Here is a 16312-nt window from a genome sequence, read left to right as displayed (position 1 = left end):
TGATAACAAGTATTACGTCCTTAACAACCATATATATATATATAACCTCTTTCACACAAAAACAAAGAGTGAACCAGATAACTAAAACTTGAGTGGCTATTGAACTGTTTTAAGGTGTTTTGGCATTCATACTAACAATCAGACAAATCAGTGATAAACAAGTATCCTACTATATCCGAAATTACAAATCAATAATCAAACTTGAACCAACAATATATAGCAGTGAACACATGATACCAACTAGAATAAGTTTTAGTAACATGATTTGAAACCATAATGGAAATTAAAGTAGATTTGAGTAACATTGGATAATGATAAAGTAAAATGTGAACAGTTTACTATACAATATTGGTAGCTGCTACGTGAATGAGGTTGAACAATAAATTATCCGAGAACAGAAAGCTAAGCTACAAATTAGAGATACAAAACATGATAATTAGCAGCATGAAATGCAGACACGAAACAAGTATTTAGTTTGGTAGTTAGAATTCAAGCTTCTTGCATAAGGCAAGTTGGAAATTGTTCCTTCTTTTGCCCCCTGGTTTGAGTTTGATGGGAGCATGAGGGCAAGTATTTAGTTCTTGTAGGAGGAGCAATGTGGAAGAAGGAGGCGGAAGCGGAGGCGGTGTTTTACAATGATCGGAATGATATGAGTGTGGATCTGGTGAAAGAATCGGTTGGTGGGTTTGTTTAGAAAGAATGAGTTGCAAGAGATTGTGGTAGAGTGATTGAAACATGTCTTCATCTGAAAGAGTTTGGTCGAAAATAGCATCCTTGGGTGTGTGGGGACTAAGGGTGAGTGGGGAATGTAAATCAGCATTTTGTGTTACAGTGTCTGGAGTTATAGGTTCTGATTCATGTCTCAGATTGTTGTCACTGGAAACATCATTATTCACTTTTACACATTCAATATTCTCACACACATCCGCACAATCCATTACCCACACAAACTGCACACAGAGACATACACACATTATTATTATTATTATTATTATTATTATTATTATTATTATTAGGGTTGAGTTGTATTTAAAAGGAAGTATTAAAATAATAAAGAGTAAGAGAAGAAAGATATTTAATAGAGAGAGAGAGAGTACCTTAATTAAGAGGAAGGAAGGAAGGAAGAAAAGAAAGGAAGGCGCCGCGGGAGAAGAAGAGAAAAGAGCAATTTACACTTTGCAGTTTACAGTGTTTGAAGAAGCGCCAAAAAAGCCCTCGCATTATTTATACCACTTCATCTCATCCCTCCTATTTTCAATTATATATCCTCTCTTCATTTTTACCAGCCATATCATATTGGACCTTCAATAAAAGCCCACCAATTCTCCTTTCTAATTCACAATGTCAATGTTATACGTACCTTGGTCCATAACAATTAATATCTTTAAATGAATAAACGTTAATCTTTAGTATATTATTGGAATTTGAATAGTGGTCGTTAACAAACGCTAACATGAATATGCCTGCAAACACGCATTATCCCTCAAACTATAGCATCTAGGACTCAACATTAAGGACCATTCATTCATTCATATATTTTGTACTACTTTCTTATAGCTTTTGCCCATTCAACATATTTCCATTGTGTTTTGGGACAATGAGTGATAAAATTCACAACACTTGTCCCTTGATGCAATCTTCTTCTCCTTCATCTTCTTTTCGTCTTCAAAGTATCTTTAACATGTTTGATAAAAATGGAGATGCCATAATAACCGTCCAAGAAATAAGCCAAGCCTTGAACCTGTTGGGGCTTGATGCTGAATTAAAAGATATAGATTCCTTAATCAAGTCATACATTAAAACAGACAATGAGGGACTTATGTATAAGGATTTCATGGAATTTGCATGGGACACATTATTATTCGATAGTGAGCAACAAGAGTCTGAGTTGTGTGAGGCATTCAAAGTATTTGATGAGGATGGTGATGGTTACATATCAGCACAGGAATTGCAAGTTGTTTTAAGGAAGCTTGAATTGATTGAAGGTAATGAGATTGATAGTGTTCAAAACATGATCTATTGTGTGGATCAAAACCATGATGGTCGTGTTGATTTCTTTGAGTTTAAGGACATGTTCCGTACTACCTTTGTTACCACCTCTTGATTACAACATCATTTCCTAATTCCTACCTAGCTTATTACAACATGACAAGTGTCCATAATTGTGAGATGTAATGTTGTTCTTGACTAAGATATACTTTAAGATAATAGATCTTTGTCCTATATAAGATCATCTCCAAGCATGATTACTAGTTATCTATGTAATAGTTCTCCTTTTAGTTTGTGACTTCACTTTTTGTATTAATTAACACGTGTATAAAGTATATGTGTACTCTTGTACCTTTTAATTTCCTTTTGTTTGTTGTTTACTTGTTAAATTTGGGAAGGGTATCTTGATATTTGATTCCTACCATCTTATCTTAATTATCACATTTATCTCCATATGAAAAGTTTTTCCATATATCCAACTCTGCTTGTTAGAATTTTGAAAATAATGGTGCAACAATGTTGCAATTTACATTACTCTGTATACATTTCAATATAGACACATACAAACATGATACTCCTTACTTAAACCAGAAAGCAATAAAATCTTATCTATTAAATTGTATTTTTTAATTTATAATTAATTTATAAGGCCTTCAACATTTTTCATCTTTTTTTATGTTAGTGTTTTTCATCAAAACCTAGTCAAGTATATTTTCTTGGTGTTTTTCTTGGTGACTATATGTTTTTCATTTTATGACAAAGTGTAATTAAAAGTATAATTCAAGTTGTATGAAAGTGGGTAATCCATTTCTGAGGCTTGGAATAGTATATATTGAAAGAGTTCTGAAAGGTTCTCAAGTGTTTTCCATGAGGTACAAGACGTTTGGGAAGATGTTGGTTGAATTTCAAATTTGAAGCTGCAGTAATTAATGCCCCTTGTTTCCCAACATGGTCATTGGTTACTCACTTGTAGTAATTGATTGTTGTCTCATTTATCTATCAAGAAACTTGATACTATGTTTCAAGTAACATGTTAATTACATTGTTTCATGTGACCTCTTACTTGTTTTTCTAAAAAATTATTTTTAGAACCTTATATCTTATTTTCATCCTCTTAAAAGTTTAAGAAAATAAAAAATCAAATAATTAATGGCACAGCTAATAAGATCAGTAACAACCTTTTGAACGACAATTTGGTATTTAAAGATTCCAAGAAGCTACTTCCAAAACGCTCCACAGGTGAAACTAGTTATCATAGATTTCAGTTTAAACGCTCCAAGTTCAGCATGCCTCAGAAAAGGTTCCATAAATTGGAAAAGATCCACAAGCAACCTTTGTATATATGGCCAACCCTTTTGAGCATTACCGGTCAGCATTTTTGGCATGAAGCTCCTGTGACTTATCAACTCAAGCCATGCAAAACTGAAGAAACATTTCAACAAAGCAACCAAATAAATAAATAAAAACAACACATTGTACATAGTTATCATAGATTTCAGTTTAAAATCAGAAAGTATAAACAATATAAATATGTGATAGAAATTAAATTCTTGTTTTTCTAGACTTCACACAAACAACTAAAGAAACACCAAACAGGAAGGAAAAAAGGCATCAGTTAAAATGGTCAATTCACAGAATAATCTGGAGCATGTCAAAGAAGGCTAAACAGGATTATGAAATAAAAGGACAGGTCTACGACTAAAACAATAATGTTTTATCATTGTGCCTGATAAATACTAAGTATCGACAATATTTTAAAGCATGTCGAAGAACTCTAGCTGAGGAGCTCAAACAAGGACATGTAGTAAAAGTTGCATGGATTTAGCATGAAAAGATCCAGAAATGAAGTAGAAGTAAATGATCACCAATTAACTATTTTTTTATTTTCCCAAACAGAAAGTTTTAATAACGACACAGCAATATTAGCAAATTCACACGAATAGAATGCATATACAGTTGACATGCACACAAACAGATACTAGTTCGTTACTACAATGTGTGGGAAACCACAATTTAGCCAAACACCAATCATAACTACACAATTCATACTCCAACCTGAATCCAGGGACTTTGAGGGGCTGCAAAGCATGAAATGCGTTGGCAAAAGCGGTCAAAATCTGTAATAAATTTAGTATTAGTAAAACACACATGACGGTCTTAATATCAATTTCTTGGGTACTAACAAGGGGGATGAAAAGTGCGAACAAACAGAATCAGCACATCTAACCAAAACAAAGAGCTCAATCACCAAGGGTTTATCAGTAAAGCATACATAAAAGCTTTGGCTGATAAATTTTGAATGAGCTCCAAACTCAACTCACAAAATAGATATTTACAATACTATTGGGTATATCAAGGTACAAATATACCATATCTTGTTCATTGACATGATTTGTATTTCTTTCTGACATCTTACCCATCACACAAGACCTTTTTGTTGTTGCTAGTAACTTCAATTTCCAATATTTATTAACACCACAATATTTGTTATGCCAATTCATGGCAAAACTGTTTTGTCAACATCACTTCTAGATAAATAGATTTCAGCTGTAAAATGAGAACAGATTTACAAGTGTAAATTTATTTAATCCACAACTGTAAATATAGTTGTGATTCAGAAATCACATTGACAAAAAACACTCTTTTATTAAATGATCTAAATATATGAAAGGATTCATATTAACATCATGAATCATTTATGTGACCTTGCTTGTTAACACAGCTTTTCATATAACTGTCTTAGTTTTTGACAAACATCAAAAACCACAGCCATCAAAAACAAACTTTTGATCATTCTAATATAGAAACTAATAGGCAAGTATGAATGTGACACACACCTGGAGATTTGCACCATCAATAACAGGCTCAAGTGAACCAAGATCTAGAAGCCAGTTAATAAACAATCTGAAATATGGCCTTGGATTAAAAGACATCTTCTTCTCCTCCACATCCTCTAGAATGAATCTGACAGTCACTGCCAGAATCTGCCAGATAGCAATATTAAGTTATTAGGCTAAAACATTAGCATCGATAAAGCCATAGATCGAGAGAGACTACATCAGAATTTTAGTTGTTTACTTACCTTGGAAAGAAGGATGAGTTTGCTTGATCCCTGTTCCAACAAATAACCTAATTAATTTCGAGCTAAACCAACCCAAAACAAAATGAAAAGAAGGTATACAGTTAAAAACCTTCAAGATTGAGAAGACAAGCTTTGCATAGACATCAATTGCAAGAAATGACATTGGCTGCAGCTGTTGAGGAGATTGCATTGCTCCTGAATTGATAACCTCAGTAGATAAGCAATGTGCAACAGAAAGTTCCTGAAGAAAAACAAAAGGCTTAAATCAACAATCCGGAAAAAGGAATCTGTGTCACATCAGTTGAAATGAATAATTTGAGTGAGGAAAGCAATGCCACCATCAGCAGCCGGAAAAAGCGATCTGTTACATCATCCCCCTTAAGCAAAATATTTTGATGCAACTGTGAGATGAAGTGAGCAGAAGCTGTATCATTGGCACCAGGAAGTTCACATATCCTATACCATTCTGCAAACACCATGGAAACCTACACACATGTGCATAATAAGTAATCATTAGTTCATTACAAGTTCCAACTTCTTAGAACTTCAAAAAATATGAAACTCATGCATGTTGTTCATTCGATATAAAGGTTAAACCTCATACAAGGAGATCAACATTAAAAATAATTACAGTTTTAAAACAATTTTAAGGTGCAATTAGTTCAAACTTGCATATCCATATACATGCATAATTCTACTCAATAAAACCTATGGTATCGCAGGACATGAAACCAAGGATAAGAACATTAGCATCAAAGTGGCACCACACATCAAAAGTACAATTCGTTTTTTCGATCCAATTGAAAAACAATCATTGTCAATGCAACAGAACATAAATTTATCCTAGTGGCACGATACCTGCTCACGGAATCCAGCAGGATCTGGTTCAACAGACTCTACAGTGATTAACTCTTCCCTGTTCGCTACAAGCAGACCAGGATCCTGTTTTTGTAGAGGAGAAAGATGAAAACTTGAGTTTCAGAAGTAAAAAAACACCAGAAAATGTGTGCAGCAGCAATAGCAGATGAACCACATAGCATATCTTATGACCTTGTTGTCTGTTGATTGTCTAGCCTTATCGTCCTTTCCAGCATTACCAGCATATAGAGCCGCAGAACTAGCAGCGGGTTTCTTAACCATCTCAACCAGCTGCGGTAATGTTTCAGGTGATCCAGGCTTCGTAGTAAGCTGCAAAATAAAATGTGGTAAATAACGGAGGGCACAGTAAGAATGCAGAAGCTCATATGAACAAGTACAAACCTTTGCCAAAGCATCAACGAGATTGTGAAGTTCTGAAATAACTTTAGGTTCCTCAATAACCAAGGTCTGAAGGAGAGAAATGGAAAACTCCGTAGCAGCCTCAGCACATTCATCATGTAAAGTTGAATGACTAAAATATTATATACAAAAAAGACTAAGACAGAGAAAGGTATTTTCATTTGACATACTGTTCCTTCCCCCATCAATGAGTTTTGCCATATGAACTTTATACTCTGTAAGGTTTAGCAATTCACTGCGGATGAGGCCGACAGTAATATTCTTGCTAAATTTCCTTTCTTCTTCCGAGTAAATTACCTGTAAGAATTATACAATAAGACATGCTGGTTTTGAACAAATCATAAACAAACATAGATTAAAAGTACCAGTCGGAATATTAGACAGCTGTATTTGATTAGCTCCTTGATTGGTGGTTATAACCATAATAAAAATAAGAGTTCAGTGTCTCAAACACAGTTAATTGATTACATTAGAGCAAGTAGGAATATCTTTGCAACCACCATTCATTGCTTTTCATTGTTATCTAGTTTTGAAATCATCAATATTATGAAAGGAGATTCAATATTTGTGGTCAGAATATGCGATTTTCATTACAAAAGCTGAGTATACAGAATATATTACTATATATTTGAATAAGAAGAGGAAGTATTGCAAAATACGAAATTATAACAATATAGAAAGATTTTTTCATTCAACTAACAGAAATATTTTTTTCACCATACCCAACTAGTAAGTTCCTTCATAGCAAGCTTGCAAACATCACGAATGGCAGTCAGGATCCCGAAATGAGCACTGACATGAATGCTGTTTGATGCATTATCATACAAAAGTTTGAAAACCTGTTTAAAAGATTAAAAACTGTTAATTTTCCAAAAAGAAAATATCTGCATAACTATTCTTAGTCCTTCAACTGAAAGTAGAGTTTGAGACATAAAGCAGAATATTTAAGCTTGATGGTGTGCACCTTTTGAGCAACAGCTAAAGCAGCCTCATCTCGACTAACACATTTGAGTATGATTTCAGGAACTTCAGAAATGACTCCCTAAACATGTGAAAATGAACTTATCAGGGTAAGAAAAAGAAAACAATAGCAGTACTACCATTCACTAGGCATATTGATAGAGGCTATATTATGTAGAAAATCATATAATTTGAACCAAAAACAAAATACCTGTATTTCTGCTTCCGCGGAATCATTGTTAACCAAAGCTTCCAACTGAAACCAATTGCATTCAAGGTGTCAATAAACATTTGAAATAAACTAAACAATAATAGAAAAAGAAAATAAAAAATCAAATAATTAATGACACAGCTAAAAAGATCAGTAACAACCTTTTGAGCGACAATTTGGTATTTATCAAGGGCATCCCATGTAGTGAGAGAAGATTCCAAGAAGCTACTTCCAAAACGCTCCACAGCACCTGGTGAAACTAGTTGTTGGGAAGAAGCTCCAGATTCCTTACAACAGTTAAAAACCCATTTAGACACCAATTGCAACACAATCAGAAGAATATGCAGTTACAATGTTTATATAAAATTCTCACTTGCACAGCATCAGAAGAATCAACTTGATGCAACTCAGGGGTGGAGGCAGTTGAAGGGAATGAGGCAACAGAATCTTTCTCCACACTAAGCTGGGAAGAACTATCAGCAGCTCTATTATGAATTGAGGAAGCACTGAGCCATACGCATATTATAAATATTGTTAGAATTATAATCATTCTAAGAGCTTCACAGAGTGAATATAAAACAGGCACCTAAGTTGTGAAGACAGGTTAGATTCGGCCATATCATCTAATTGTCGAGAGACCCCTTCATATCCCGTAATTACAGAACCAGCATTGCCAGATTGAACAGAGGACACTGAATTTGAGGTCTGGCTAGACTGATTTTGCCAGGGAAGCCGAACAAAGTCCTAATATAAATGAACAGAAATTGAACTGTTTAATGTCTTCTAAAGTGATAAATCCCACCAAATGTCTAAAGAATCTGATTAAATACCTCATAGACGCGCTGTTGTGAGAGGGACAGCTGCCCAGGTTTGGGACGAAGGTAATCTGGCACGCCACCCATAGAACCTTGTGTATACAAGTTTGCATCAAAAAATGTAGAACCCATACCTTCTCGATGCTTCCTTCTCAAAGAAAGTTGTTGACCGATATCTGTATCAATCGTGTTTATTGCCTACATGAAAACAATGCATAAAATGAAGTCGCATAAGTTCAACAACTACTACCAGGATTATAGAAGAACTAAACATAAGTATTCTAGTTCCTTCCACAATAGATTTAATTGATTTAAATAGTCTCCAATAGCAAATACTGTGAGAAAACCTCTCTGCTTGCAACCCTTTTTTGGTGTAATAAGACTGCATAACCTATCCTCTCCGGACCTCACTAGATGGGAGTCTCGTGCACTAGGCCACCCTTTCTGGTCCCCAATAGCAAATAGTGCATAACAAAAAATATGCCATGATCTAAACAGTGCATACACTTAATCAAATGGTACATTTAGTTTATTCCTCATACTTTAGCTGCCTTATAATTTTCATTTTAGTACATTTTCATACAAGAAAACCTAAAGTAAATTGTAAACTGCATAAGCGCTTTTTTACTCCACCCCTTTTACTTTATCAGTTAAATATAATGCATTGTTTCCACAGTAATCAAATAATCACAAAAGGGAAGAAAACAATTCAACACAAAAATATTTAAATAGGTGATAAAATTGGAGGTTCAAACATACCATTGCAATATACTTCAACTTTAAAAACAACCAAGGAAACGATGTCTAAATCATGGTGCAAATACCTTCTATAATCAAATGTTACATTTACAAGAAGCTACAAGAGTACAGCTTTTCCTCACAATCGGCACTGCCGTAACTAACTATAAGAAAACACATTTAACGGAACTAACCTTATCAGTAGCAGCTTGTTCAATGACTGCACAACCAAGATCAAGATTATCATTGGTGACAAGTTGCACTGCCTGTTCCAAAATTTCACTTCCAATACTTAAATTCTGAAGTGAAGTCCTCAGCTGACTTGATATTGATGCTCGAAGAGGTTCCTGGAAGAAACAGATAGAATAAGTAGAAGATAAAACAAAATGTGGAACCTAAAAAGCATATAGTCACCAAGAAATTGCTTAGATTCAATATAAACAAACAGCATAAATTAATAGACATATTTCTGAGCATTACTTTGCATGTAACATGAGCTAAACTCCCAGCCAGACTAGCAACCATCAAATGTGCAGCATTTAGTATACGATTCTCATCTGATTCCATGGAATAATCCTACAAATGAATAAACTAAATTAGAATCAAGCACAGAATCTAAGTACAAGAGATTTCTTAGCTTGCAGCTTAACATATTTCCACCTTTAAAACAAGCTCCTTTGTTGTTTGTGTTGCTATGGAAACACTACGCTGAACAATACTAGACACAATCTCTTTGATAGCTCTATCCATTGCAATGGGTACCGCTCTGTAATAAATGAATAAAGTTAGTATGTCGCATAGATTCAAACAAAAAAACATCATATAGCTAAAGCAATTTTTCTAATCATTTGTCAATTTATTTTATTTAGCCAGTTTGATTCGGTTTTTTGAAAAAAAAAATTGATTTTTGATGGACAAACACATTACTTCTTAAATAAATGTATATTCTAGAAAACAAAACTATAATTTTCACATATTCATCAACCATATTCCCCTTCTTTAAATGATAGCTTGTTCAAGCCAATGAAAATTTTGGTTTTTGGGTGATACAGGGTTTTTATAGAGAATTAGAATGTTTTTTGTATTGAATATGTATTTTATGTTATAATTTTTTTATATTTATGGTAATATCCAATTTAAAGTGAGATAGATGATTATTTTATTAATGATAGTTACCTATGATTATATGATTTGTTTAGAAAATAAAAATTGTTAAGAGCAAAATAAAAAATTGGAAATTAATGTATATGATAGTTAAAACATATTTTGCTTTTATATATTGTATAAAAGTATGTATGATTTTGTTATTTAAATTTTTAATATATATGGTGCTTGTTCAAGTTACTTAAATAAACATAATTAAGCTTTCACATTAAGATAGATGGATGGTAGTAGTTCTAATTAGTTGTGTATATAATAGTTGTAATATTTACCGATTGCCATATCTGGCGTGGTGACAAAATCATATTTTATGCGCTTTTGAAGTAAGTTATACTTATACATTTGGCTTATCAAAAGATATATAGTTCTTAAACATATATAAATATAAATATGGTAATGCACATCTTCAATTTGTTACACTCTGTTTTCCATCTATATTTTCTCATTTGGATCTCTTAGTTTTTCCATTCCTTATTTTCTTCTTTTTACTCCTTTCTTTGAATTGGAGGGATATTGTGCTTCAAATCTATAATGGTGTAGTGTTTTTCATATTATTTCCAATGCTTTTGGGGATTTTATACTTGTAGTTACTAGCTGGCAAATATGGATCCATGGTGATTGGAATATCGTTGTTGCTTGCAATATCTCCCAACCTTTTGTTTAAACTATATAATATATGATTTTTCTCTATGAAACAACCTGAATTTATGATGAGAGCATATGATAATAAGAAGGGTAGCCATATAGCTGTACATAACCTATGACATAAAGCATTCTTCCATATATGTTCACATATGAGCAAGAGCCTTCCCCTTTGATCTATACCTACGGCGTTCTTCCATATAAGGATCTCTAATATGAACACTGCACTCATATTCATGGCATTCTTCCACGATGCTTGCTATTGTAGGGAGGGTGACATCATAATGCAATATCTCATCCATCAAATTGTTATCATTCAGTGCATTAGAACTATGCGCATATTCATCCTTAACACGTTCTTCTAAGATAGTTCCATATCTTATCAACGTATCTCTCATTGGTTTGTCCCCATGCTGCAGTGCCTCCCATAATGGTAGCTTGCCATTAAAATCTACATATGAAATAAACAATAATGTTAAGTAATTAAAGGACAAGTAAGTTAAATATGAAAAAAGAATAAACCATATTTAACTGGCAAAAAATTACCTTTAATGTTAGGATCTGCCCCATTCTCCAACAAGCAATTGAGGCGTCTTGTTTTTGTCATAGAGACTGCTAGGTACTGATTTTGTAGAAGAATTAATGAAGACATTATAAAACTAATAGATAATTCAATTAAAAAGAAGGTAAAAAATTTTAGTGACTCACCAATGCACTCTTCCCTGTTTCATCACGTTCATTGACATCCCAACCCCATTGTAATAACCTGGTGACTAAGCCATCGTCGTCTCCCGTTGCTGATACAGCACTACAAAGGGTTAGAGGGAGATCTATCGGTGGTCTAGTAAGAGTGTATCTTCTCATCTCTGAAGCTCTCTTCATTATAGGATGTTGGCTTAGATACTACATGGCACATATAAGTTATTTAATAACATGTAAAACCAATTTATGCTTATTTAATTTATTAAATGATGTAGAATAATACTTCATTCTAAAAGACTTCAAATTTAGAAAACATACAAGACAGAGAAGAATGATAGATACTGTGTAATTGAATCAGTTTTGATTGATTAACAATGAATGAGTTGACCCCTTTATATGACCAAGGGAAAGCATTACAAAGAAGAGAGTATGGGAGGTGACGTGAACAATAAGTCACCTCCTTTAACTAACAAACTAATTTATGTTATAACAGAAATTACAAAACAGACAATCCCCAAACTAATTCAGCAAGTTGAATCAGTTAAACCAAGTAAGACTTTAAGTCTTATTCTCTAATATACTTTCCCTGAAACTTAGGGTGGCTGATTATTGATGCTAAATCAATTACTTTAAGTTGATTCCTAAGAGAAAGAAACCTTGCACTGGCCAAAGGTTTAGTGAGAACATCTGTTGTTTGAAACTCAAATGGAATATGTTTAACTAGGAGAGTTTTGGCCTGAATTTTGTCTCTCGCACAGAAGAGATCAAGCTCTATGTGCTTGGTCATGTTGTGGAGAATAGGATTGTGGGTCATAGCTACTTAGTGCCCTATTTGATCGAGAGCAGCCACCATAAACTGGCTCCAAGTGAGGCAGTCATATTCTCTAATATTCATGAAATTTGATAAGATGCAACTCAACCAAACCAAACACCCACCCCAAAACCCAAAATAGATACATCAAGAGAAGAAAATGCAATAATACCTGACAATGATTGGTCATAATAAGGCGTATGTCATCAGCATGAGTCATACCTATGTCTATAATTGTCTTACGATTAACCTTCACCATATGACTCAGTGTCCTAGTCCGAATTGTGAAGGGGTGCCTCTCACAGTAAAGTACTCCAACCTCACCAAGAAGGCTATTTGCAAGAAGTACAACCCTATGCACACTTCCATTTTCATCTTCAGATAGTAATTCCTATTAAAAAATTTAGAAAATTGTAAGTATACATTTATGAAGATTTGTAACAATTCAATCCCGAAAATTAAAAATGAATTTTTTTTTGTAAAATAATACCACTTCACCGGAGACTAATATGTAGAAATGTGTGCATATTTGATTAAGTGATATCACTGTTGCTTCTCTCGGATGATGTTCAATGATTAGCTTTGGCACCTTCTCAAATTTAATTTAAATAATGATCAATAACACTTAAATATAAATTAAAAAATTCACACAAATATAAATTAAACAAATACGAAATATAAAAATTGTGTAATTACCCATTTAATATATCCTTCATTTGAAATGTCATGCAATACTTCGTTACCAGATATCAGAGGACCATAGAGTCTTTGTAAGATGTTAATTCTGAGTTCTTCAGGAATGGAGTCTAACATCTTTTGATGTTCTAATTCACAGGTATCCACATCCGGGAAAATTACTGGGATAGTGTAGTTTGACTACACTATCCCAGCTTTGGGGTAGGTTTTGAATTATTTACAGGATTGGGGTAGAATTTAGTGGATCTCATGGACACCATCCACGACTTTGGCAAAGTCGTGGACCCCATCCACGATTTCCCTGGAAAGTCGTGGACCCCATCCACGACTTCCCTGCCATGTGTCAGGTTAGTGTAAGTCGTGGACCTCATGCACGACTTTCATGGCAATGTCGTGGATAAGGTCCACGAGATCCATGCAATGTCGTGGATATGGTCCACGATTTCCAAGTCTATATATATTTCCATCCCCGAGTGTAAAACCACACTGGAGGAAGAATTGAACTGTATAAAAAAATTGCATCATACTGGAATTGAAGAACTCTGAATATTTAAGGTAATTTCCAATTGTTAAAATTTTGTTATGTCTTTTATTTTATTTATAATTTTACGTGTTACATTTGTTTAAATTTAAATATGTTTGTTTTTTTTACTCTTATATGTAGATGGCAATTATTAGAGATATTGTTAGTGATTTTAGTGATGAGGAGGACATCGAGCTTGATGATGACGAGCATGATGATGTTCAGATTACCACACATGAAGCAGTTAGCGTAACATATCATAATCCTTCATCTTTTTTCGTTAACATTGATCATCAATCTGGACAAGATTTTCCATATAGAAGTAGTAACATAAGTAATGAAATAGATAATGAGTTATTTGTTGGTATGCAATTTGAATCAAAGGAGGCAACAATAAATGCGGTAAAACATTTTCATATTAGAAATTCTGTTGATTACGTTGTCGATGAGTCTAGGCCAGATAGATATGTTGTAAAATGTAAATATTATGGTGTTGGGTGTGATTGGAGACTTCGAGCATCAAAAAGTTTGAAGCGTGATATTTGGGAGATTAGAAAAATTAGTGGAAGTCACACTTGTGTATCCACTAATATTTCACAAGATCACACGAAGTTGAACTCATCTTTCATCGCAAACTGCATTGTGCAACTAGTATCAGAAGATCCTGGTATACCAATCAAAGCATTAGTGAAGGAAGTGGTAACTCGTTTTGGTTATACGGTCACATATAGGAGGGCTTGGACTGCTAAACAAATGGCAATGGCCCAAATTTATGGTGATTGGGAGGGATCGTACAAGGAGTTACCTCGTTGGTTGAATGCTGTTCAATATTATGCACCAGGTACAATTGTAAGATATTCAGCATCTAACCTTGATGAACATAATACTTTAGTTATTGATAGGGTGTTTTGGGCTTTCAAGCCGTGCATTGAAGGATTCGGTTTTTGCAAACCAATCCTTCAAGTTGATGGGACGTTTTTGACTGGAAAGTATACTGGAACTTTGTTAATAGCAAGTTCCCAAGATGGTAACAGACGTATATTTCCAGTAGCATTTGCGATTGTAGAAGGAGAGACCAAAGAGGCACATGGGAATGGTTTTTCTACAATCTTCGGATATGTTACCCCACAACCAAATATTTGCATTATATCAGATAGGGGTACAGGTTTATTAGGTGCATTACGTACTGAGCTCCCTCAATGGTGTGATGGTCATTCTGTATATTGCATCCGCCATGTTGCTAGCAATTTCAACAAGGAGTTCAGAGATAATGATCTGAAAGAAAAAGTCATTGAAATGAGTAAGTGTTGAAATGAATGTCAATTATGTGAAACTGTTTGTATGTTGGATTTTTGTGAATATTTTTGTACTTGTTGTAGGCTATGAATTGATGCGGCCAAGATTTGAGAGAATGCTTGCTGTATTACGTCAAAAAAACTCTAAGGCGGCAGCGTGGTTAGATAAAATCCCAAAAGAAAAATGGACGCAATCATATGATGAGGGGAGACGGTATGGCCATATGACGACGAATTTGGCTGAATGTGTAAATGCGGTTCTGAAAGGAGCAAGGGCATTGCCTATTACTGCACTTGTTAGAGCAACATATCATATACTAAACTCCTGGTTTCTACACCATAGAAATGAAGCAAATAACATGATCAGGGCGGGTCATGTTTATTGCGAAGAATTGAGTAAGGTGATTAATGAAAATAATCGAATAGCTACTTGCCATATTGTACGATATTTTTCGAGGGATTCAGGAGTGTCGGAAGTCGAAGTTGCTAGTACCGGTGGTAGTCGATAGCAAGAGTATACACAGTTAGATTAATGGACAACTGCTGTGATTGTGGGGAATTTCAATCACTTAGATTGTCATGTTCACATGTTATTGCTACTTGTGCATCATTGAACTTAGACTATGGCCAATATATATCACCGATTTATAGGTTAGAGAACTTACAGAAGGTTTATGGACATGAGTTTCAACCCATTGCAAATGAAGAATATTGACCTCCTTACTTAGGTCCAACGTTCATTCCTAATCCCCTTATGCGTAGGAACCGTACTGGAAGACCAAAAACTACACGTATACACAATGAAATGGATGATTCTCAGTCCCAACAAAGTAAAAAATGTCGGTGCTGTAGGAGTGAAGGACACAATAGGACGTAATGCCCTTTTAGAAGTACCGAAGTTGGACAAAGTTCAAGGCAAAACTAAGTGATGTAATATCCCACTTTTGTGTAATTATTTGTAATTTTTGTAGATATTTGAAATTATTTGAAATTATTTGTAATTTTTGTACATTTTTGGAATTTTTGTAATTATTTGTAATTATTTGTAAGTGGTGTAATTTTTGTACATTAACACATCAATTTTAATATACACTTTGTAAATATTTAAATATTTTACTCAACATTTTCTCAATATTTGAAAAATTAAGAAATATTTAATATACAACACATAAATACACCATTAACACATCAATTTTAATACACCATTGACACATCAATTTTATTATACACTTTGTAAATATTTAAATATTTTACTCAACATTTTCTCAATATTTGAAAAATTAAGAAATATTTAATATACAACACATAAATACACCATTAACACATCAACTTTAATACACCATTAACACATCAGTTTTAATATACACTTTCTAAATATTTAAATATTTTACTACACAAAATTCAAACAA

The 16312-nt window shown here is 33.8% G+C and overlaps 5 protein-coding genes across 5 annotated transcripts in view; 1 reads left to right on the top strand and 4 right to left on the bottom strand.

Moving 5' to 3' along the window:
- LOC109335622 lies at window positions 191-946 on the bottom strand. Its single transcript, XM_019571770.1, has one exon. The coding sequence runs from the start codon at window positions 936-938 to the stop codon at window positions 483-485; it is 456 nt and encodes a 151-aa protein (XP_019427315.1). The 5' UTR covers window positions 939-946; the 3' UTR covers window positions 191-482.
- Window positions 1560-2350, top strand: LOC109335621 (calcium-binding protein CAST-like). Its single transcript, XM_019571769.1, has 2 exons — window positions 1560-2179; window positions 2242-2350. Exon 1 carries the CDS (start codon window positions 1598-1600, stop codon window positions 2102-2104), a length of 507 nt encoding a protein of 168 aa, XP_019427314.1. The 5' UTR covers window positions 1560-1597; the 3' UTR covers window positions 2105-2179; window positions 2242-2350.
- LOC109335620 (CCR4-NOT transcription complex subunit 1-like) lies at window positions 3121-9876 on the bottom strand. The gene is made up of 20 exons (XM_019571767.1): window positions 9734-9876; window positions 9554-9649; window positions 9268-9420; window positions 8351-8533; window positions 8107-8264; window positions 7894-8026; window positions 7682-7807; window positions 7521-7565; window positions 7314-7391; window positions 7072-7188; window positions 6520-6646; window positions 6332-6432; window positions 6122-6259; window positions 5930-6013; window positions 5410-5556; window positions 5181-5312; window positions 5072-5101; window positions 4827-4973; window positions 4045-4106; window positions 3121-3411 (listed from the first exon to the last, which is right to left on the bottom strand). The coding sequence occupies exons 1-20, from the start codon at window positions 9821-9823 to the stop codon at window positions 3207-3209; spliced, it is 2352 nt and encodes a 783-aa protein (XP_019427312.1). The 5' UTR covers window positions 9824-9876; the 3' UTR covers window positions 3121-3206.
- LOC109335619 (potassium channel AKT1-like) lies at window positions 10723-13604 on the bottom strand. Its single transcript, XM_019571766.1, has 6 exons — window positions 13086-13604; window positions 12880-12978; window positions 12562-12780; window positions 11585-11779; window positions 11423-11498; window positions 10723-11327 (listed from the first exon to the last, which is right to left on the bottom strand). Exons 1-6 carry the CDS (start codon window positions 13200-13202, stop codon window positions 11023-11025), a joined length of 1011 nt encoding a protein of 336 aa, XP_019427311.1. The 5' UTR covers window positions 13203-13604; the 3' UTR covers window positions 10723-11022.
- The window catches only part of LOC109335378 (ATP sulfurylase 1, chloroplastic-like), a 4050-nt gene continuing 3202 nt past the window's right edge, over window positions 15465-16312 (bottom strand). The window contains exon 4 of the mRNA XM_019571516.1: window positions 15465-15524. Coding sequence (XP_019427061.1) covers window positions 15465-15524 — 60 coding nt within the window. The remainder of the gene's footprint in view (window positions 15525-16312) is intronic.

The sequence above is a fragment of the Lupinus angustifolius genome, chromosome LG20 (assembly GCF_001865875.1).
Source record: "Lupinus angustifolius cultivar Tanjil chromosome LG20, LupAngTanjil_v1.0, whole genome shotgun sequence".
In the NCBI taxonomy this organism is placed as follows: Eukaryota; Viridiplantae; Streptophyta; class Magnoliopsida; order Fabales; family Fabaceae; genus Lupinus; species Lupinus angustifolius.
Note: the sequence above shows the minus strand (reverse complement) of the source record. Positions and strands in the feature narration are given on the sequence as shown.

Excerpts from the sequence above, each read along its gene's own strand:
- LOC109335622 (XM_019571770.1), bottom strand. The coding sequence starts at position 938 with ATGGATTGTGCGGATGTGTGTGAGAATATTGAATGTGTAAAAGTGAAT.
- LOC109335621 (XM_019571769.1), top strand. The coding sequence starts at position 1,598 with ATGAGTGATAAAATTCACAACACTTGTCCCTTGATGCAATCTTCTTCT.
- LOC109335620 (XM_019571767.1), bottom strand. The coding sequence starts at position 9,823 with ATGGATAGAGCTATCAAAGAGATTGTGTCTAGTATTGTTCAGCGTAGT. Across the intron at positions 6,260-6,331 it reads TCGTTGATGCTTTGGCAAAG|CTTACTACGAAGCCTGGATC; the intron begins GTTTGTACTTGT and ends TTTATTTTGCAG. Across the intron at positions 5,313-5,409 it reads GCTTTTTCCGGCTGCTGATG|GAACTTTCTGTTGCACATTG; the intron begins GTGGCATTGCTT and ends GTTTTTCTTCAG.
- LOC109335619 (XM_019571766.1), bottom strand. The coding sequence starts at position 13,202 with ATGTTAGACTCCATTCCTGAAGAACTCAGAATTAACATCTTACAAAGA. Across the intron at positions 11,499-11,584 it reads AAACAGGGAAGAGTGCATTG|TACCTAGCAGTCTCTATGAC; the intron begins GTGAGTCACTAA and ends CTACAAAATCAG. Across the intron at positions 11,328-11,422 it reads GGCAGATCCTAACATTAAAG|ATTTTAATGGCAAGCTACCA; the intron begins GTAATTTTTTGC and ends TTTCATATGTAG.